Source organism: Lissotriton helveticus, chromosome 4_1 (genome assembly GCF_964261635.1).
Source record: "Lissotriton helveticus chromosome 4_1, aLisHel1.1, whole genome shotgun sequence".
Classification (NCBI taxonomy): domain Eukaryota; kingdom Metazoa; phylum Chordata; class Amphibia; order Caudata; family Salamandridae; genus Lissotriton; species Lissotriton helveticus.
This window is the reverse complement of record NC_136063.1, coordinates 2102676226-2102699582: the sequence shown is the minus strand read 5'-3', so window position 1 is coordinate 2102699582 and position 23357 is coordinate 2102676226. Positions and strand designations below refer to the sequence as shown.

The following is a 23357-nucleotide window of genomic DNA, read 5'->3' as shown; positions in this document are numbered from 1 at the left end:
TTGAGAGGGGTATAGTAATGTTATTAAAAAGGTATACAGATTTGGGGAGGACAACCATCTTGATAACCGCAACTCTGCCAGCAATGGACAGCGGTAACCTCAGCCATCTATCCACTTGTGTCTCAAGGACGCCAATTGCTTGCCCATAATTGAGGCGCAGGATCTGAGCAGCGTCCAGATGGATATGAATACCTAAATATTTAACGGAATTAGTGCACCATTCAAGAGGGAATTCAGATTCCCATGAAGTCGTACTGGAGGTTAAGGGGAAAATAACCAACTTGCGCCAGTTAATGCCTAGACCGGAATGTTGACCAAATCGGAGTATCTCTCTTAAGAGAGTCTCTAAATTGACCTGTGGCTCCCTGACAGAGGTGTGCGTTGTCTGCATAAAGCAAGAGTAGGAGAGGGCCCGTGTTGAAATGTAGGCCTCTCTGTAGATGCTTTTATTGGAAATAGTGGATTAAGGGGTCCATGGCAAGTACAAACAATAAGGGGGATAGAGGGCAGCCCTGATGTGTACCGCGGGATAGTGAGAAGGGTCGGGAGAGCGTGCCATTCAGCCGGAGTCTCACCGTGGGGTGAAAATACAGTAATGAAATGGTGGCTATGAAACCCACAGGCATTCCCATGCGGCACATAACACACAAGAAAAAGTGCCACTTTAGGGAGTCGAATGCCTTCTCTGTGTCTAACAGGATTGCGGTGGCTGGGACCTCAGGTTTAAATCTGTGGAGAACCGAGACGAGCATCCTGAGATTAGGAGAGGTAGATCGATGGGGAACAAAGCCGGATTGAGCCGGCGAGATAATAAATTCCATCAATTGGGACAAGCGCTTGGCAAGAACTTTGGCCTTACTTTTATAAACCTGATTTAGTAGGAACAATGGTCTGTAAGATCCACATAATAGCGGTTCTTTGCCAGGTTTGGGGAGGAGTATAATGACGGCTTCGTGAAGAGTAGAATGTGTTTCTCGAGGGCCTCCGCATATACCTCAATGAGCTGCGGCGCTATCATTTCCTTGTATGCCTTGTAGAATTCCCCCGTAAATCCATCCAACTCAGCGGCAGAGGAGCATCGAAGGGTGTTGATAGCCCTAAGGACATCGCCCTCGGAGATTGGTTCTGCAAAAAAATCTTGCATATTCTTCTCAAGACAGACCAACGCAATTTCAGATAGATAGGCTTCCTGGGCAGTGGGATCGCGCCCTAATTTGGAAGTGTAAAGAGCTTTAAAATAATCAAGAAATTTGTTACGAATTTCAGAGGTGCCGGTGAGCACCTGGTTTGTGGAAGAACGCAGTTCAGTGACATAGGCTTTGCTGTATGGGGGCCGGAGCATCTGTGCTAGTACTAGACCTGGCAGCTCGCCCTTGCCGTATCGCTGAGCAGTTTCATATTTGCCTAGAAAGAGTATCTCTCGATCTGCAGAATACCTGTATTCACTGAGGAGGGCCAATCGTTGCCCTGTCGCCTCGTGGCGCTATCCAGGTCTGCCAGGTCGCGTTCTAGGCGAGAAAGTGTGTTGCGGAGATCCTTGAGCACTCAAGCATGTTTGGCAATGAAGATGTTCCTGATGTATGCTTTGAAACCCTCCCATAGGACTACCCAAGAGTCCACTGAGCCAGTGTTGCTGGTGAAGTACTCTTCAATGGCCTCGCACACGTCACTGTGAAAAAGGTCATCATTGAGGGAGCGACTTGGAAAACGCCATTGCCGTTCACACCCACCTGGTCGGGGAACCTTGAGGAGAAGCTTGACTGGGGAGTGCTCAGAGTATGTTCTCGGGAGTGATTGAGTGATACCAGCTGGAGATGCCAGGGGAGACAAGCCAATAATCGATCCTAGTCCAGGTGTTGTGTTTGGCAGCATAACGTGTGCATTCAGTGAGGGAGGGGTTGCGCATGCACCAAATGTCTAGGAGAGATAGTTGCTCGCAAAGGTCGAGGAGAGCACGGCACACGCGTGGTTTAGTGCCAGGGGAGTTAGCGGTGCCATCTAGGAAGGGGTTAAGGAGCAGGTTGAAATTGCCCCCAACCAGCAATAACACAGGATCCAATTTTATGAGCTGGGCGTGCAAGGAATGAATACATTTCGGGGAGTCCGTGTTCGAGGCGTGTTAATGAGAATAGCCATGCCTCTTGCGTAATTGCTGAAGTTGGCAAAATATCTGTGTGCGCCCCAGCCTGAAGCAAAGCGAGTGGAGTCAGATTTAGGTAAATGCGTTTCCTGTAAAAAAAGCAATGTCGACGTTGTGTCCAAGAAAATAGTCAACAACATGCCTTTTCTTGCAGTTATCATTAAGACCCCTAACGTTCCATGACATCAAGGATAGGCTGGAGGAACCTTCCTAGCTGAGCCATCTAGTGGTCGTGGCATGAATGACAAATACAAGCAACATTAATTAAATGCTAACTGTGACAGTGAACAGTCCTGTAAATATCCAAAAGTACCTGTGCCATAACAATTGTACCCCACCCACCCCCCACCCAACCTCACTACAAAGAAAGCAAGGCAGATCCATAACTTACAACAATACAATAAGTACTAATCAGCTTTACAGTGGATTGGGGAAAAACCGGGAAACGGTATACCAGTGTAACTAGAAACAAACCCACGGAGTACACCAAGAGGGGTGGCAACGCCGCGCCAGTCGACCAGCTACTTGAAACGTTTCGTAATGATGAGTAACATTATCCCAATACAGTCATGTGACAAAGGAGAGGGAATAGTGTGGTAGAGTCAGCCAGTTCAGGCACCAGAAAAAAGTTCCATGCTTGCGTCTGAGCCACTGTGCAGAGGGGAGGGCCTAACCCCATCTGCAACCGCTTGATTGTTTTGTTTATACGTGCGGCAAAATTCCTGAACCTCGGTTGGGTTGTCGAAAATGCGGGCCCTGCCATTAACATCAACTCTCAGTCTGGCAGGGTACAACATGCCATATTTCCTGAGGGTGGCCTTGACCCCATTATACCTGTGACGGGCCTCTTGCACCATGATGGTAAAGTCTGGGTAGAGAGATCTTTTTGAGCCCTGCCACGTGGTGTCACCTCGTTCTCTGGGGAGGTGCAGTGCGGTGTCACGATCCTGAAAGTTCATGACGCTTGCGATAATAGGTCTTGGAGGGCAGCCCGGGTTGGGTGCCCAGTATGCGGGGAGCACGCGTCACTACAAATCCGGGGGTGAAAGAGTCTCTCCCAAACATGACGGCCATCAACGTCTCAACAAAGAGTCCAGGCGGCCTGAAGAGGTGGACTCCGGAACTCCTAAAATGTGGATGCTGTTACGCCTGTTTCACGTCTCCAGATCTTCGTTCTTAATCGCCACGTCCTTGAGGATGCGTTCCACACGCTCTAGCCTTTTGAGGGACTGTGCGGTGCCATCCTGAATATCAGATGCGGGCCTCCACCACATCCAGGCGTCTATTGTGAACTTGAATTTTGGCTCCCAAGTCTGCGAGACTCTTGTCTAGGGTGTCAAATCGACCATCCAATGCCCTGAAGCCCGCTCTCATCTCCTGTAGCAGCGACGTGGATTGGTGCTAGTCGTCATTGGTCCACTCTGCGCCCTGCCCTCCCTCCGCCATGCTGGAGCTATCCTCGGGAACCTTCTCCACAAGTTTTCCGAAAGGGAGGGTCTTCTGTTTAGGATCTTTGTGGGCCATGCCGCAACACGGTGGAACAAGTGGAGTGGCGATAGAGCGACCCTTGTGTTTGTTACAGGTATAAGGCAGGTCCGGGCTTGCAGCAAGCAATGAAAAACCCAAGGGGGGGGGGGGGGGGAAGAGGAGGGGCGGTGCTATGGCCCAAGGTGCAGTAGGGCAGGTAGTCTTTCCCCCCGCTTAGCCTGATGTGGATAGAAGCGGGAGCCCTAGGGAGTAAGTGTGTAGACCTGGTCGCCCAGATGCAGTACTATGGTCAGGCTCAAATGCTAGCTCCTAGCATCGGTGGTGCCCCTGTGGGGGTGTGCAGCTGGCTAGTGGTAGACAATTATGGGGTGAAGTCAACTGTGTGGAGGCCCCGGCCACACGGATGCTGTTCACCTTCTCCACGAGGTATTTATGATGCGGTGGCCACAATGTCGGGCCTCATGGTGCAGCAAATGGTCGAGCGTAAGGCCAGATGGCTGCGGGTCTCATTGTAGAGGCGTCTGGGGTGACAACCGGGTGAAGGAAGCGACGTGATATCACATGCCTCTCCCCCGCTCTAAGCGACCGGGAGGTCGCCTCCCGGGCTCGCCCGCAGGCCCTGTCCCCGTGGGGCCTTAGGGAAGAGGCGGGGGCTTGCTACGTCGTCGGGAGGCAGTCAGATGTAGCTGCAACACGACCAAGGCGGAGTTCATGCAGGTGAGGATAGTGAAAATAAAGTCCTGCGCCCAGTGCACTCACCGCCTTAGTGGTTCTCCGCTCCTGCCGGGTATCAGCCGCTGGGCTCTTCCAATTCTCATCTGAGCTACGTGGAGAGGACCCCAGCCACTGCCATCACTCGCTCCGCCCCATAGCTCGCCAAGTGTCGGGAAAACCAGCGATAACTGCACCGTTCCGCGGCGAGTGTGACTGACGAGCCCAGCTTGCGCTCAGCTATCCAGCGGTGTTGAGCTCGTGTTGACAACTGCCATGCGTAAGGGGGCTATTTGCTGTTTGGCTGGGATGGCTGGCGGAGCTTCAACGCCGTGTGGTCATCTTGGTCGGCGGCTTGGAGGGAGCCTAGGATCTTTGACCAGATAAACAGTTATGCATGGCGCCATTTATATGGGAGTGTTTCCCATGCCAACTGCTGCAATGGAAGTACATTTTTATGCCATTCGCACAGGTCTCAAAAGTACTCTTAGAACACGCCTGTGGAGTTCTGAGATCCAGTGAGGGGAATCACACTTAATCTGTAAATGGTTATTTTGTTTGTCATTTCATCTTAGTGAGTGCTAGAATCCCGATGTCAAGTTAGTAAAATAAGAGTCAGAATACTGTGAAGGTGAGCCATTTGGTTGGGTTAAAAAAAGCAGACCCTTGAATCCATTAGACATATGGAAAGTGATAACAGCCATCCAGTGCAGTGTTGGGCACAGAGCTTTGTTTAAACTGACAGGAACAGCAATAAGTACCATCAGATGCAATGCCAGTTGTGTGATTCAGGGCAGTTGAATTGTAAAGGCTTAGTTTGTCAAGTAATCCAATGACTGAGCTATGCATCCCAGAAACATCAATAGTTCTTTTAACAGCTTTCTGCTAAATTATACTATGCCTACTTCAATAACACACAGTTGAATGGCTTCATGCCTGCAAAAGACATGGAACTCACAATAGGCCTCCTGTTGTCACGGGGGTTTGATGTTGATTCTGGAGAAATACATACTGGAGGTAACCTGTTCTAGTGCTATTCTCTCCATTACAGAGATTGCTCAAATTTTACCAAATGAATGCCATTTGCAGGATTTGGAATCAATCCTGGGGTATGCCCTTCTTGTAGTAAACATATCCCTCAGTCCTTATACCATACATAACTAGGGTTTGCAGTTTTTGCGTTAAACTAATTCCCACTGGATGCCAGATCATCTTTTCAGCAGAAACTTAAAGAATAAGTTACTCACCTTCGGTAATGCTGTTATAGGGAGGTACTGTAACTGCATATTCCTGATCTTAGAATACTTCCCAGGAACCAGACTGGTTTTGGAAAACTTTCTCCATAGGAGTGCTCCTCATATATGCTGCTAAGTGGCACTGTGCCGCTCCAGGCTGACTCCACAATGTTCCGAAAATTATGCAGCACAGCCATATGTAAGCACCCAACCGGCTCTCTGAAATCAGTTTTTCGACGTATTCTTTTCTGCGCTCTAAGGCATGGAGAGTGAACAATTGTTGTTACCATATGTGAGGAACACTACCTTGGGACCTTTTTAGATATTAGAAAAAGGTCACTCCACAGACTGAGGAGGTGTGAGGGCAGTGAGGAATCTGCAGTTAGAAAGAGTAAAAGAGTATCCACCACAGAGCACGCTAATAAAGATAAGTAACTTGCTCTTCTGACGTATATTTCTAACCACAGATCGCTCACTTACTGTTGATCTTTGGCCAGAAGCCAAAAAAACAAATACTGGCATGGCAGCTGGGCCCTCTAAGGATAAGCACAACCAACAAGTACACCTACCTAGGAGTACAATTTACAGATACCTGCAGATCAGCACTGCAGGTCAAAGCACTGGAGGCAAAAGCAGCTAAGTTAACATATGGCTTGTGCAAATTACACCACAAGCTTGTAAGCCACTCGACGGAGGGCATCCCACGAGTTATGCAAGCCAAGCTAATGCCTACACTTCGCTACGGCCACCTTGTCTTCCCTGTCTGTTGACCAAAAAAGTTGAAGGGCCTATACACAATGGCGTATAGAAAAGTCTTCAAGCTCCCTTACACGACCAGGCGTTCACTGATCCGATTAGAGTTCAACATCACAGCAATGGACATTGAATGTAAAAAAGACATAGTCAAACTCCAACACAACGTGATCAATGCATGCCCGGGTACAATCAGGGCAGCGCTACAGGTGGTCTTTACAGATAACAACAGTCGCTGAGTGAGGTATCTCTTGGTTGCCAAACAAACATTGGGACTAACAATCGAACCTTCTACAGACATACCACTAACAAAGTGTAGCTTAAAGATACTGCTAAAAAGCATGGCAAGAACCTCTTGAGGCAACAAGACCTTGAACGGATCAGATCAGTCCGGGATGCAGAAGGCCTTGTTAACTCACATGAAAGTACCACATGTCAGCCCTACTTAAAAGCAGGTCTTGGAAGGCAAGTCCTACAAAATGTCATGAGAGTGAGGTTCTTAACTTTGCCTATACAAGACTACAGAGCCCACTGGAAAAACTGGTCATCAAGTGGTTCCGGCTGTTGTCTGTGTCAACACCACACAGAATCTGAGGAGCATGTTATTTGCTGTCTCCAAGGCGCTTGTACCTAAGAACTATGCTCATACATCAAGGTGTTAGATCATGTAAGGAGGCTTTAAGGCATATCTACACCACCACAGTCCCGATCGAGCTGGCACTAATTGGGAAGTTTTATGCTGCTGCTGTAATGCTCATACGAACAGCTAGAGAAGTGACAGTTGGATAAACTATGTTCCAAGCACCACCGCCTCGAGCAGTTTTGCACATTCCCCGCTTGTCAATCTCTGCATGCGTTATTTCTAAATGAACCGCTTTTTTCCCCTTTTCTCTTTTTTGGTACTAAGTCATTTGTGTTCTGCTACCTTATAGTATCTCCGCATTTTAAACATGTTGTTTTATTTAGGTTGTATGTATTTTATTACGATCATTTCTAAACTTGCACTTTCTGCCGTTTTTGTAAAGGATTTTAATTAGTCATACAATAAAGATGCTTACTCACAGATTACTCACCTTAAAATAGATACCAAAGCAATACTTCCTAAGGTGGAATGTTTGAGAAGTGGGCTCACATCGAAAATGCCTTGTAGGACCAGCTGGGCAAAATGTCAGTGTTGCTGGACCTGGCTGTCAAGGCAGTAGTGCTTTGTACTAATGCTCATATCACTGCCTGACAGTTATCACGGGCAGGTCCTCCATGTACCAAAGCACTGGTAGCAGCCTTAGCCCTGGTGGACTGGGCTCTCGGACCTTTGGGAGGCTGGATCTTGGAAAGTGCATATCAAATCTTAAAGGCAGTGCATATCAAATCTTAAAGGCAAGGGAATATGCACCTTGACAGGGTCCTCTTCTGTATAGGTTTCTTCGCTCCAGAGAACTCAACTCGATGGCCACTGGTATGACCAGTGTAAAAGCTAAAAGTTCTTTTGGGGTCTAGCCAATGAGGCCTCTCTTCCTCTTAAGTGTGGTGAGAGGCAGCAACAAATGTTGATAAAGTGATGTATTGCCCAACAGGAAGGAATGTATGACTTTTGGCAAGAATGTCACCCAAGTACTCAGCACCTACGTGTCTGGGAAAAGGGCAGTGTAGGGCAGTTGCACTGAAAGTGCCTGAAGTTCATGTACAAGAGAAGCTGATGTAAGCGCATAGAGGAACACCGTTTTTAAAGTCAGAAGGTAGCTTTATGAGCATACACATGAGAAATGTCAAGACCAAACTATGTGGCATCACAAACAGTTTGGGAGGGAACATGTGTGCCAAATCTTTAATAAATCTGATCTAAAAAGGTGATTTAAACAAGGATGGTTGGTCCTGCAAAGGAAGAAAGGGCAAACAAATAACTTTTGTTTTTGCCCACTGTAATGCCTTGCTATACTAAACACAAAATTAGAACAGCCGACAGCTTTAGCTGTACAATGTCAGTCTTGCAAATGCAACACCAGGCCACAAGTTTGTCCCACCATTAATGGATTTCTTGTAAAGGAACCTGGATGCAAGGATTACATCCACCAATTCAGGCCGCAGCTAAAGTGCAGCCAGTTATCGCCACTCAAACTCCACACAGGTTAGTGGACAATGGCTTGCTGATGAGACATGAGGTCCTTATGAAGAGGTAATCTGATTGGAAGACAGATGCCCATAGCCAGCAGGTCGGGTACCACACTCTCCTGAACAAATCAGGAGGCGCTAGATGGCTTGGGCCTGGTTTCTTATGATCTTTTTCAGAACTCGGTCCAGAAGAGGTGGGGACAGGAAGACATACAGGAGTCCTGAACTCCATCAAGCTGTAAAACACCTCTTAACTTGTGTTCTTGCAAAACCTCCAATGTGCAAAACCTTTGACAGTATGCATTCTCGACGGTGGTAAAAAGATCTAGCCAGTGTTCTCCACACTCCTGGAAGATGCTCTTTGCCACCTCTGTATGTAGATGCCACATGTCATTCCAGAAGCCACCCGCTCAGTTATTTAGGGTTTCTGCTCCGGAAGTCAGGGACCCCACCAGGTGGGCAGAGATCAGGAAAATGTCCTGGGGCTCCAATCACCTCCAATGGTGCAGAGCCACCCAAAGCATCAAAAGGCATGTCCATGATGGAGATATCAATTTGTTAAGATTTGTGGCCATAAACAGAATTCCTGAAAAGATAAGAGGGAGCAACAGGACATTGGAACTCCATAGGTTAGAGTCTAAGTATACCATTAACTTCAATATGACAACCACAGTGAGACTTAATTCAGATGAAGAAATGTCTGTACATTTAGGATAGCCCTTATTGCTTTCCATCAAAGTACCAGGGACCCAGTGAAGTGACAGGAAATATAAGAATGGGGCAAACAGTTCCCTCTTCAAATCCTTATAGTTGTGCTCAGTAATAATAAATATATTTCTGTTATTCTGGTCAATATGTATGGAGCTTTTAAACAACTGTGATTACATTTTAACAGTCTGTAACATTTCTCTGTTTTTTCTGCACAGAAACACTTGGTGAAACGTGGGGATGTAGCCAGATTTCTTTGTGGACTGGACATTGGATGAGGTGTTCATGCTAATGATACTGCGAAGTGGTTCTTATAGTCATATTTTATTATATCTGAGACAATTAGCACCATCAGGTCCACAGGTCAAAATATTTACCTAGTATCACAGGAAAAGACCTACTGGGACTAGACACTGTTTTTTATTTCCTTTACTTAAACAGACTGTAATGTCCAAGATCTGAAGATACACTGGAAAGGACTGACACCAGTTTTTGGGTAGAAAAAGCAGACTGAATCAATTATCACAGCTATTCAATATAAATCGCGCTGGACAATATATGAACGACACAGCATGTACAAAGATGATCCACAAATGCCCACTAGGGCAGGAATTTTTCCAAACGTGATGAAAACAACAGTCCATTATGATTATGTTAGTTATACTTTTGGTTAGTTTTACATTGTACTGTGGTAATATAATGCAAAGGATCAAGAATAATTGTTGTTCCAAATAATGCTTCTACACACAAAAATACCATTCAAAGATAAAAGAGGCAATATATTCACTACAGCAGCACACTTAACAATAATCCAAGTACAAAGGCCCACTTGGCAAGAATGTTTTAAAATGTGATACGAACAACAGTACATTGCAATTACTTCCATTATTTGTTTGATTAATTTTCAATAAGGCTGTGGTAAGAAAATGCAAAAGATTGAGGATATTATTCCAAACAATGCCTGTATGCATGAAATCACTCTCTTAAAAAAACGCCTCCCGTGGTTATCTCATGGGAATCCCAGAAATGCTGTCATTCACTTATGTCATTTGTGGAAGGTATATGTATACATGATCAGCAGGCTGACTCCTGACCCATGATCAAGACTACAGCTGAAACATTTCGGGGGAGCAGCTGCTTGTTTCAATAAGCACAACCTTTGCTGCTATTTAGAGGAGCACAAGTTTTTTCCAAGTAATGCAGGACTTAAGTATTGTGAATGTAGTATGTGAGATGGGTTGAAACGAGGAAACGTAAAGTGTTTCCATGTATATTTTTGTATATATGTATGTGGTACTTCTATAGTACATACCTAGCCAAAAGGCAATGGAGCACTGGAGCACTGTAAAGGTGAAAGACTAGCAAAGTCAATGAGGGATAGGAGAGGTAAGGGACTTGGGGATGGTTAACCCATTGTGATGTTGTGTTCTTTTTGTTCTCCCCACACTTCTTAGTCTGCAATCTGATGTTGTCCTGCCGGTTGCGGGTCTATCATGAACCACCAGTGAGCTGGTCTGCAAAATAAGCAGGGGTGCTGCTTGTGTTGGCTTTGTGAATTGTGCAGCTGGTTTTGAAGATTGTGTGGGCCGGCGAGGGGAGCCAATGGAGTTCCATCTGAATAGGGTGATGTGACCATATTTGTTAAGGCCTTGGATGAGACCTGCTGTGGCCTTCAGAATGTCGAGGGTGTGGGAGGGCACACAGAAGGTAGTATCCACCTGTGGCATCACTACATATGATTCACAAAGAGGGCGCACAAGGGGCCACATATAAAGCTAGTGCGGCCACCTACAATGCGCAAAGGTTGGGGGCCATGGGGGCCAACTCAGTGTGTGTGTGAGTATAGATAATTAGTTATAACATTTTATTAATTTAGTCATTCTCCTTTTAACCACGGCTGTTTCTTTACTACAATCTCCACACTTTGTCTTTTAAGTCATTCCTATTTCAATATATTTCCAATCCTAAATTTAAAAAAACCAAAAGAACTATTATGATATATCCATTTTTGTTAAATCCGATGTTTTGTTTCCGGTTGTTGCCTCTAGCTCTGCCTCTTGCTGTAGGCCTAGCTAAACAGCATGATTAATGGGGCTCAACGGGGAGCCTGAGGCATGGGCCCAAGTTGGCACTATCCTGGTGACGCCAGTGGTTGCAACCACCCTGATTCGAGAGTACAAGGGTTTGAACAGCAGCTTTGACGTCGCAACATGGAAGAAATGGCCTCACTTTCTTTAGAAAAGAGAGCTGGTACCAGGCCATTTTTATTTTTTGGGGTCATTTGTTTATAAAGGGTGACATGGTGAAAGGGACTGTTTGAAGCTTCAAAGTTCATGTCATAAGCCAACTGTTGCTTGTTTGCTGGCAAATACCAGGAATTGGGACTTTGTTGGGGTGAGCTTCTGGCAGGTACTGAACATGCATGCCTGGATGATGTGCATGCTTTCCATCAGGCATTGAATGTCTATAAGCAGAGGATACCTTCAAGAAGAATTGAGAATACTGGGCATATTGGTGAATCCTGATGCAGTTATCTGTGAGTAGAGCATCAAGTGGCACCATTTAGAAGCTAAAGATGACCAGGCGCAGTATAGAACCATGGGGGACTCCTCAGGTGATTGGAATCTTTTTGGCCCTGGAGGTGCCCTTGTGAACAAACTGGTGTTGGTTTGAAAGGGAGGAGAATCAATGAAGGACATTGCAAAAGTATCACAATCAAGAATCCAGGGTGCTCATTAAGGACACGTAGTCAACTAACGAAGCTGAGAGCTCGGGCAATATCAGGAGGCATGGGTCATCTTTATCAGTGGGCAGGAGGGCATCACTTACTGGGTGCAATATAGCAGTCTTCATGACGATTATTTGAAGCAAGACTGGCTGAACAAACCGGTGAGTGACTGGCTGGAAACTGTGGAAGTCATCAGGGTCTACTGTAGTGTTTGTTTATTAGGAATGAAAGGATCTTGCCTCTTGAGTGCTTCTTGGAAGAAGACTTTAGTGAGCGAGATATTGACAATTTAAAGAAAAGCAGTTGCTGTAGCCTCTTGTAACAAGCAATTGCAATGCAATAGGTCTTGCATTTTCAAAACTTTAACTTATTGGTATTGTAAATAACAATGTCTATTATTATTGCAGGTGTTTTAAAGCAGAAATAAAAGGCATTGTCATTTAGTATGGCAATAGCTCAAAATCTCATAAATTCGAGATCTATTGCATTGCACATGCGTGTTTATGGGAAGCCACTGAAGGGCCTTCAGATGAGGACACGTGTGTTCTCAGGGGAAGACTGAGAAGCAACTGGGATGCCGAGTTCCGCACCACGTATGCATTGAACAACATGTAACTGCCAATCCCTTGAGCCCACAAGTAGTGAGTAATGCATGAGGAAAGTGTGTGAGAGTGTTGGGCTCAATCAGAGGTAGAAATTGCGGAGGTGTTACCAGTCTCATCGCCTCAAGCCATATGAGGACAGTGTTACAATGAACCCTGTCCATTCAAAATCATGCCAGCCAGACCCAACCTGCACTGGTCAAGCCACCCACAGACATGATGCGCTGGAGGATGAAGCCTGCACTGGTGCCAACAAATAGCACCCACCTGGCTGCTGTGACCAGCACCACAGCGCGGTCCTAAGCCAACCGCAAGAGTAGGCCTGTTTTTTTTTTTCTTCTCTGAATTGGAAAAATGCAACAAACTGTTTTTTCTCACATCTGCGAAATTATGAGAGTTTGTGCTGTTTCACAGTGGTTTTACTGGTTCACCAGTTCATGTGGAGGTAGGGAGGGAGGAAAGCCCCAAATTCTGAGACTATGGAGAAAATCTGCAAAAAAGTTAAAAATCGGGTCTGCAGGAGGGGAGTTATACGTTTTTCACCAAAAGGTTTCATTTACCATTATAAAAGATACAGCTGGGGGCACATTTTATTATTTCTTGCACCAAAGTAACAATTTTTTGTTAAATACTTACTTATGTTGGACTATCACTCACCTGGTACTACTATCCTAGCATACTGCTTGAAACTAAACTTATTTAAAATGAAAAGATTGTATTTCTATAATTGTAATGCTCTGATGTCCCACCATATCGGACTATCACTTTTTATGTAAAGCGCTCCGACGTTCATCAAGATTATGTTGGCGCTATAGCAAAGCTCAAAGTAACACATCCTTAAGTACTAACCTCGCTAAGTATGTTCGGTGCCCAATGTCCACAATTAACCAGTTCTTGAATAGTTGTAGATGAGGATTTCTGGGCATATTTCTCTAACGACTGTTAAAATAAAGTTTTGCTGTAGTTTTTAGCAGAGTCTCGTATTTACTAAAGCATTTATTTGGGAGTTTTGTGACATTGTCGTTACTTCATAGCAGTACATTTACCCATTGTTTTGTTCATGTTGCAAGATGTATGCAGTGCTTTTTTCTATAGCGCAGTGATGTCCAGTTTAAAGCTGCCTGGGGCTACACAGGGTGCGAATTCCTGTATCGTCGGAAGTTGGAATTTGATTGTTTTAATCGGTCCCTCATTCTGTCATTTGGTGTTTTACCCTGTTCGATTACAGATAACCTCCCTGGCTCACAAGTTGTCCTGTGGTGTTATCCGACATGCCCCGTTATCAGAGTTTGTGGTCTGTGGGTTAACTTCCTGCAAAAGGGGGGCACCTACGTTCCTAAATAATGCCCCTAGCGAGGAGAAGAGATGAAGAACTTCACACCTCGCTCCCCCAGCCCCATCGTTATGCCTCCACTTCGTGTCCATGTTGGATCCGGGCCCAGGCAAGATTTGTGCCTGGCGGCCAGCCAGAGGGGGAGGGAGGCGGGATGAGAAGGCTGCCGGAGCCCACGGGTGTTGGCGCCCAATCTCATCAGGTCACACCCACAAGGTTGATATGAAATTATACCAGAGGAAGCGATAATTCCCCCTCCGAAGATATCAAGTCTTTGAAACACCTCCGCCTTTAGTTATCTCCAGAACGGAAATGGGTGCAGCAGAGTTTCGAAAAGCGCCTCAGTGACTGCACCTGGTAGAAGTGGGCTACACAGATGTATGTAACACAACGAGATATGTATTTACTTACAGTTAATCTAGTTCTAAGTCTGTTGTGTAGCAGGTGTTTTTCCTCAACATGTGACAGGATCAAAGTAACCAAATATTTTTGAATAAAGTTAATTCAATATAAATAAAGATTACATGCTCTGCATGCAAAAGTCTTCAGTGTGTACTTTTCAGTTTAATCACAAAGTGACCGCGTTAATACCAATCAAAAAAAACAAGCCGGTGGTCCCAACTGAGCACGAGAGACGCTCCTGCAGTAAGAGAAACTCATTAAAGAAAATTGGGTTTACAGACTAAAGAAGACGTACCATGTAACAACCGAAGTAAAAGGGCCAGTCCTCATGGATGGTTACAAATAAAGACAAGGCGGTACTAAGGAGGGACTAACAAACCTATGAACGAACCAGAAGCCAGCATTTAGGAATGACAATGACAAGCCAATCACAAATATGGGCGGAGAGTGGGCAGGGCTTCCAGTGCATATTCCAATACAGTATGCCACGCAGAGCGAGCAGTGAATTCGTGCTGCCGCTAGGCTCGACCTAAAAACTACCAAATAATGTTGTTTCTGAAAGTGCAGCCTCACACCTTGATGAGGGTGGCAACAAGTGCCGTAAAAGAGTAATGAGCTTCCCTTTGATTGTAAGACTGGGTGACGACATAGTCTGATGTTCCATGAAGGACAGGGGAAGAACGTGGGGATTACCATGTGGAGCAGTTCGAGATTGGTGGATGGAGTAATTATAAACAGGTGAGTTTCACCGGGATGGGAGGGAGATTTAGTTGCCTTAAGTTAGTGGTTCTGAATGTTCACCAATAGCAGTCATACAGTAGAGTAACTGATTTGCTGCTGAGATGGGAGAGCTGTTAAGGTATGCTAGAATCCTAATTCTCTTGGCTCATTATCCAGATTAAGGGCCCTGGAGGAGTCTGCAATGAAAGTGATAATAGATATTGGATAACAAGAAAACATTTGTAGAAGTGCATGAAAGGCAAAGCTTTAGCAAAAGAAACTCAGACCTCAAGATTATTGTCTTCAATGAAGGCCCAGAACTTTCCTCTTTCTTTATCTCCCCATTTACTCCTTATAGACTCGGCTGAAGACCGGAATGTATTTTGTTGGGACGATTAGCATAACATTGTTTGATTTGTATGGCGTACTTAAGACCAATTGTATTAAATGAGGCAGAAACACTACAGAGAGAAATGAAAGTAGACGATAGCGCCCTCAGCTATAGGAAAACAAATGACAAAATATCTGGATAAAGGCAGATGGGAATAATATTTGTGGTTTGCACAGTTTAGAAGCCGAGACCCTTCTGTACTATTATAGTCTAGTGGTCAACCTTGGGAGTCAGGCGCGCAACACCCATTGGGCTCACCGGGCTTCAGCCCCCAAACCCCCCCGTCGGCTCCTCTGCCCGGGCTAAGATAACACGCACTGAAATGATGCAAGAAGGCTGCGCATCGGAGCCGAGAATGTGGTTTTTATTAGGTCTCGCGACCTATCGATGGGCGCAAGCGCATCGAGCGGAGCGAGAATTCAAGTAGCCAAAATCCTCGTCAAACCAAGGGCTTTCTGCTGCGGTTTTGTTTAAGTTCACGTGAATCACGTGATCAAACAAGCACGCGCATCAGCCTCCCTCCCTCCTAATTGCATTTTTTTAACGGCCGCCGCACAGCACATCAAAGGGCTTCGCCCAGCGTGCGCTCTGCGGCTTCTCGGCTTCTCCTCCCCTAATTAGTCATGGCTCAGTTTCCCGGCGCACGCATTTGTTGACATTTTTTTCGCCGCTCTCCCCACTCGGCCCCCTCCCCTGTCCGCCGTGTCGCATTTCTCCTCCCCCCTCCCCTTCTCTACCTTCCATTCCGTCTTGTTTTAATTTATGTTCCTTCGTCCACACTAATTTTTACTATTATTTATAAGTATTTAGTTTTGCAGCACAATATCATTGGTGCAACAAGGATATTGTGCTGCAAAACTAAATACTTATAAGGTCCCACAAGCGAGACCTATTGGCAATGCCAATGCTTGTTATGCTTTCTGAGAGGCCCAGCAGCCCGAGCCAGACTCTGAACAGTTTCCTCGAGTGAACCCCCCTGCCCCACCTCTTGATTTCCTTTAGAGTGGCGCCGCCGAGGTGAAATCCTTGCCTGAAGGCAGGAATTTCACCTAAGCACTTGATGGGTTGTAAGCATGGGATGTGAAGATGTGCACAGCAGGGGGAAGGCATGGCCAGTGCAGGTGACGCTTTTCTTTTGTATGGGAATTTCTGCTGGTGTCATAGCCCAGGGTTTGCTGTCTGTGCACTTGTATAGATGTGTATTCCATACAAGTGCACAGACAGCAAACCCTGGGCTATGACGCCAGCAGAAATTAATTTTCAAAGGAAAAGCATCACCTGCACTGGCCATCCCTTTCACCCTGCTGTCTGTGCACTTGGATGGAATTCACATCCACTGCACTGCTCACTAGATGAATGGTGAACAGGGCCATGGAGCTTTCTATATCGCATCCAAGGGCAGCAGCGAAGAAGCAGAGGAGACCCAGGCAAGGAGAATCCAGGAGACCTATCTACTCTGAGACCTTCGAGGGGCTGGATGCCAGGACACAGTGCTGCTGATCAGCCAGATTCCACAGTATAGCATTAGAAGAGCAGGCAGCCGTTTTTTATGGAAGTTCCAGTAACTTTAATGCATTTTTCAGCAAAGCATTACCTACTGCCTGCATATCTAGGTTACTGTGAATGTTGTTCTTGACTTACATGCATAGAAGTCAAAGAGGACAGTCCCCTCCAAATATGCAACTGTAATGTAAGTTTGTAGTGTTCATTTTTTTTTGGGGGGTGCTAGTGGGTAACTTTAGAGTTCAGGGTGGGTGTGGGTTTTAGGGTGCCAGTGAGTAATTTTATGGTTCATGGTGGGTTACAAATTGGGGTGCCAGGGGTTAATTTTAGGGTTCTGAGTGGGTTTTGGGGTGCCAGAGGGTAATTTTAGGGTGTGGGGTGGGTATGGGTTTTGGGGTGCCAGGGGGGATACTTTTAGGGTTCAGGGTGGGTGTGGGTTTTGGGGTGCCATGGGATTAATTTTAGGGTTCAGCGTGGGTATGTGTTCTATAGTGCCAGGGGTAATTTTAGGGTTTAGGGCAGGTGTGGGTTTTGGGATGTCAGGGGGCTATTTTAGGGTTCAGGGTGGGTATGGGTTATGGGGTGCCAGAGGGGAATTTATGGTTCTGCATGGGTATGAGTTTTGGGGTGCCTGGTGTAATTTTAAGGTTCAGGGTGGGTATGGGTTTTGGAGGGCAAGGGGGGAATTTATGGTTCAGCATGGGTATGGTTTCTGGGGTGTTAGGGGTAATTTAAGGTTCAGGGTGGTAATGGGTTTTAAGGTGCCAGGGGGTAATCTTAGGGTGTGGGGTGGGTATGGGTTTTGGGGGGCCGGGGGGGGGGGGATAATTTTAGGGATCAGGATGGGTATGGGTTTTGGGGTGCCAGGGGTAATTTTAGGGTTCAGGGCGGGTATGGGGTTTAGAGTGTGAGGGGGTTAATTTTAGGGTTCAGCGTGGGTATATGTTTTGGTGTGCCAGGGGTAATTTTAAGATTCAGGGTGAGTATGGGTTTTGGGGGGCAAGGGTGTAATTTTAGGGACCACTGCGGGTATGGGTTTTGGGGTGCCAAGGGTAATTTTAGGGTTCAGGGTGGGTATGGGTTTTGGGGTGCCAGGGGTAATTTAAGGGTTCAGGGCGGGTATGGGTTTTGGGGCTCCAGGGGGGTGATTTTACGGTTCAGGGTGGTAATGGGTTTTGGGGTGCCAGGGGTTAATTTTAGGGTGTGGGGTGAGTATGGGTTTTGGGGTGCCAGGGGGTAATTTTAGGGTGTGGGGTGAGTATGGGTTTTGGGGTGCCAGGGGGGGATAATTTTAGGGATCAGGATGGGTATGGGTTTTGGGGTGCCAGGGGTAATTTTAGCGTTCAGGGCGGGTATGGGTTTTAAGGTGTGAGGGGGCATTAACCGATCCTGATTATTTGCCATTTTAGCTCCGCCCCATTGATTAACATTAGCCACGCCCCTTCATTTGCCATGTTAGCCCCCCCGAAATTAAGACCTAGTTGCGCCGACCTAGTTGCGCCCCTGTTGGGAGTTACCCCAGACTGTACGAAAAAAGTTGGCTGGTAAATCGAGATGGGAGTCATTTTGAATTCCAGTCATGGAATAAGAGACTGAAGAGAGTTCGGAAGGCCACAGTCTATGCAACTTTAGTACAGTTTCGGGTACTGTCTTCAAGAAGGCATTCAGTGGTTACAAATGCAGGCAGTAGACTAAAAAAAGTGCTGAACACATCTTTTATTTTACTACTATTAGCTATTTTTTTTTTTTACAAATGTGGTTCTTAACTAAAGATAAAAAATATTGTTGTGCCAGCCAAAGCACTAGTGTTCATATTGATATGAATTGTGTACGAGGCAAAGAACCACTGGACATCGTCCTGAGTGCCTTCCAAACATCTGACATCTGTATGTGAAAAAATAAAAAAATAAGATAACTTTCTGTGATGGTACCATATATAAACTTGGTGCCATTAAATTCTGTTGTGAATACCAGTGACACCGCTGGAAAATAAGTGGACCTATCCAAGAGATTGTAGAAAAAACTTAACAGGGGGACCCAGTTTGTGATTGACCTATTTCATGGATTAAGAATCTGTAGAAGGAATAGTATTACTTAGAAACAAAGCACTGCTGATTTGTTTTTTCAAGATCACAAGTTATGCAAATGGAAAAGCAGAACTTTTGAATTCAAACAAGTACATAAAAAGGCAGCATCAATTATATTAATTTAAGATACAGCTAGTGTAAACCTAAGATAGCAATGCAGAAAAAAAAACTGCATTCGAAAAAAAAAAAAAACATTACCATTCCATACACAGGCACTTGAGGTGTAGTCACTGGGTAGGTCATTGGTGTAGGTACCTTAACAAGGAGGGAAAGAGAATTATGCAAGGATAGTATAAAGTAGAGCGTTTTACAAAATGACAGAGAAAACATACTTGGTCAGAAGTCTTTAGCAATGATACAGTTCATAACAGCTCAATATGATGCACTTACATAGCCAGGATAATGTACTCCATTCTGGAATTGCATAGATAAGAGCAAGAACAAAAAAATATTTCAGTATGACCTAAGCAAATGCCTGAAAAGGAACAATTTAATTATCAACTGATTACTGACATCACCGATTTGGAAGCCTGTACAACTTTTATATTATCCACTGATTAAGAGATTTGCAGGATTGTCTGTCTCTCAAACAATTTGCCATTTGTAATTATTGGTTCACTTTAACTATTATCCCATTTCTATAAAGAGCAGTAGAGTATACACATCCCACTACCTGTGACGATTTTCAAGCAATGCACCTGCATCTTATGATTTTTGTCAGAGATCTGTGAAGAACACTGGATTTCAAACACTGATGATTGTAATAATTATATAGTGTTTAAAGTACTTGCATTGTACAGTATCTATGGAATAAAGTACCCCCTGCCGTACATTATAAGAATATTGCAAGTCACTGAGGAGTTCCATAACCATTTAGAGGAATAAGGCTGAAGGCAGCGTTCCTTTATAAGGTATGGAACTTTGAGGTGTCTTGCAATATTCTTATAATGTACGGCAGGGGGTACTTTATTCCATAGATACTGTTTCCATAGATACTGCTTATCACGTAGAGCAAGGGGTCGTTTATTTCTTATACCACATTGGCACGCCATCACCTTGCCCAAAACCACTTAGATCCTTGGTGCATAGATCTTTCATATAAAAGACAGCATGTCTGCAAACCTGAAGACTAAAAATAGCATCTCTAGTGCAAAATTAAACACATCAAAAAGCACTTAAATGTGTGTTGCAGAAAGATACTTTAATCAGTTTCATACAAGTCAGTTTATTAAAAAACAAAAAGGCACAGCAAGCACGGAATGAGAAGAAACAGAAATATTCAAATTGGTCTATAATTACCTAAGGATTGCTAACCACGAAAAATGTGTTCTAACTAGGTTTCGTTTTAATTCTTTCTTTCGCCTTGTTACTTTCCCAAATGAGCTAAACTGGTCACATGACCTGGCAAAATGTCCGTGTGATGGTGTATCATCACAATCGACCATCCACCTCACGTTGTTCTGTCGCTACTATGAACAATCACGCAAGGGCTGGATCATCCCACTTCTTCGAACAATGGGGTTGAGAACATGTCGGCCAGCTTTTCTGGCACTCCAGATGTTAGACTCACCACATGTAGCCAAATGTGTTGCTCTTTTTTAAAATCATGTTTGAGAATACGTTGTAGCATAGGGCTCCCTTCTCCCTGATTTGTTGTAAATTGCTGTCTTACTGATCAACTTATAAACACTGGTTTTTAATCATGTTTTAAACATTACCACGTTTTTACCTGCATTATAATTCTGTGTTTTTAATTATTCATTCGATTTTTATGATGTACTTTTTATGATTCAACTGAATGTTAATCGAATAAAAGTTTTTGAAATGAAATGAACCTAAGGATTGCAAACAAATATGTTGCAATCAATATCTCCTTTCTGCTTGCCAATGCACAGCTATAAAAACAATGCAAACCCCCCCCCCCTCCACATTTTCTTTCTTTAAACAGCTGCTTAATTATGCTCCGTGACCTGACCTGTCTTTCCTCTCGGATGCTCTCTCTGGCAGCAGGCAATCAATCAATCAATCAATCATTTGTAGAGCACACTACTCACCCGTGAGGGTCTCAAGGAGGGGGGGAGAGGAGAGGGTGCATCTGCTGCTCGAACAGCCAGGTCTTGAGGCACATCCTGAAGGTCAGCAGGTGCTGGGTCTGTCGCAGGAGTATGGGGAGGGTGTTCCAAGTCTTGGAAGCGAGGTGGGAGTATGATCTGCCGCCGATGGTTGTTGGGTGGATGTGTGGAACAGTGGTGAGTGCGAGGTCAGGAGAGCCAAGCTGGCGGTTCGGGGCGTAGAAGGTGAGCTATTTGTTGAGGTGTGTTGGTCCGGTGTTGTGGAGTGCTTTGTGAGCGTGGGTGAGGAGCTTGAAGGTGATCCTCTTGTTGAAGGGGAGCCAGTGCAGGTCTCTCAGGTGGGCAGTAATGTGGCTGTGTCGGGGGATGTCGAGGATGAGGCGAGCGGAGGCGTTCTGTATGCGTTGGGAGTCTTTTCTGGAGTTTGGCTGTAGTTCCTGCGTAGAGGGCGTTGCCATAGTCCAGCCTGCTGCTGATGAAGGCTTGGGTGACCGTCCTTCTGGTTACGGTGGGGATCCATCTGTAGATCTTGAGAAGCATGCAGAGGGTGTTGAGATGGCGTTGACTAGCTGGGTCATAGAAAGTGTTAGTTCAGGATGACTCCCAGGTTGCGTGCGTGGTTGATGGGTGTCGGTGCATCTCCCAACGTGGCTGGCCACCAGGAGTAGTCTCAGGCGGAGGGGGTGGAGCCGAGGATGAGGACCTCAGTCTTGTCAGAGTTCAGTTTCAGGCGACTGTTCTTCATCCATTCTGCGACGGCCATCATTCCTTCGTGGCGGTTGGTTTTGGCAGTGGCGGGGTCCCTGGTGAGGGAAAGGATCAGCTGGGTGTCGTCGGCGTATGAGATGATGTTGAGGTCGTGGGATCGGACGATGTTGGCGAGCGGTGCCATGTAGACATTGAAAAGTGTCGGGCTGAGGGATGATCCTTGGAGTACGCCGCAGGTGATCTTGGTGGCTTCGGATCGGAATGGAGGAGGCGGACTCTCTGGATTCTGCCGGTGAGGAAGGAGGTGATCCAGTCCTGGGTTTTGTCGCGGATCCCTGCTTCGTGGAGGTGTGTGCGTAGGGTGTGGTGGCAGACGGTGTTGAAGGCCGCGAGAGGTCCAGGAGGATGAGGGCCACAGTTTAGCCGTTGTCCAGCAGGGCCCTGATTTCGTCGGTTGCGGCGATGAGGGCTGTTTCGGTGCTGTGGTGGCTGCGGAATCCGGATTAGGACGAGTCCAGGATGATGTTCTCCTCGAGGTAGCGGGTCAGTTGCCAGTTGACAGTCTTCTTGATGACTTTCGCCGGGAACGGGAGCAGGGCCAGACGTTTTTGATCAACAACCTCCTCAAGAAACCCGCCTTGGGTTTCTTGAGGAGGTTGTTGATCTCGGCGTGTTTCCAGCGCTCCCGGAAGGTGGCGGTCTCGAAGGAGCTGTTGATGATCTTCCGGAGTTGGGGTGCGATGATGGAGCTCGCTTTGTTGAAGATGTGGTGAGGGCACGGGTTGGATGGTGAGCCGAAGTGGATGGTGTTTTCGATTTTGGTTGTGTCATCATCGTTGACGTGGTTCCAGGAGAGCAGGAGGCTGGTGTGGTAAGGGGGTGATGAGTCTTAAGTGTTGGCGGCTGCGGGGGAGTCTGGGTGTTGAAGCGGACGTGGATATCTGCGAACATGCGGTGGAAGGAGGTGGCTAGGGAGTCGCAGAGGTCTTGCGATGGCAGGATGTAGTTGGAGTTGGAGCTGGCGAGTTCTTTCACGATTCTGAAGAGCTGTTTGCAGCGAGGGTGTTGGCGCAGTCGTCGAGCCATTGGCTGAAGTTGAGGTCGGCTGTGTCGGTGGGTCTCAGGCGAGGGTGGTGATTAGCTGGTCTTCAATGAGCTTGTTCCAGCTGCGGTGGGGGATGCGTTGTGGGTGGTTGTGCGTGGTGCGTTTCTTGAAGAAGTAGATGCAGCGGGGTCGGTCCAGTGGAGTTTGGCGGTGTGGCTGAAGGTGACGTGGTTACTGGCGGAAAAGATGGAGTCGAGCGTGTGCCCGGCGGAGTGTGTTGGTGTTGTGCCGAGCTGTTTGAGTCCGAGGTTGGTGAGCAGGGTGATGGAGTTGCTGTTGTTGGCGTTCTTGAGGTGGAAGTTCAGGTCTCCAAGGATGTAGTCTGTGGAAGCGAGGGCTTGCGTGCTGACGACGTCTGCGATAGAGTCACTGAACTGTGTTCGGGGTCCGGGGCGGTCTGTAAATGAGGGTTCCTCTGGGGGTGGTGTTGGGATCGATGTGGATCTGGAAGTGCAGGTGTTCGGCAGTGCTGAGGGTGTCTTCGGTGCTTGTTTCGATTCTGAGGGTGTTCCTGTGGACGATTGCGATTCCTCCTCCTATTTTGTTGGTGCGGTCCCTGCGG

General features: G+C 46.3%; 1 protein-coding gene across 8 annotated transcripts in view; it reads right to left on the bottom strand.

Annotated features, from left to right (window-relative positions):
* The window catches only part of LOC144829535 (phosphatidylinositol-binding clathrin assembly protein-like), a 995507-nt gene that overhangs the window by 249708 nt on the left and 722442 nt on the right, over positions 1–23357 (bottom strand). For all 8 annotated transcript variants that reach the window (XM_078688772.1, XM_078688773.1, XM_078688774.1 and 5 more), the window contains one exon: positions 19109–19165. In XM_078688772.1, the coding sequence (XP_078544898.1) occupies positions 19109–19165 (57 nt within the window). The remainder of the gene's footprint in view (positions 1–19108; positions 19166–23357) is intronic.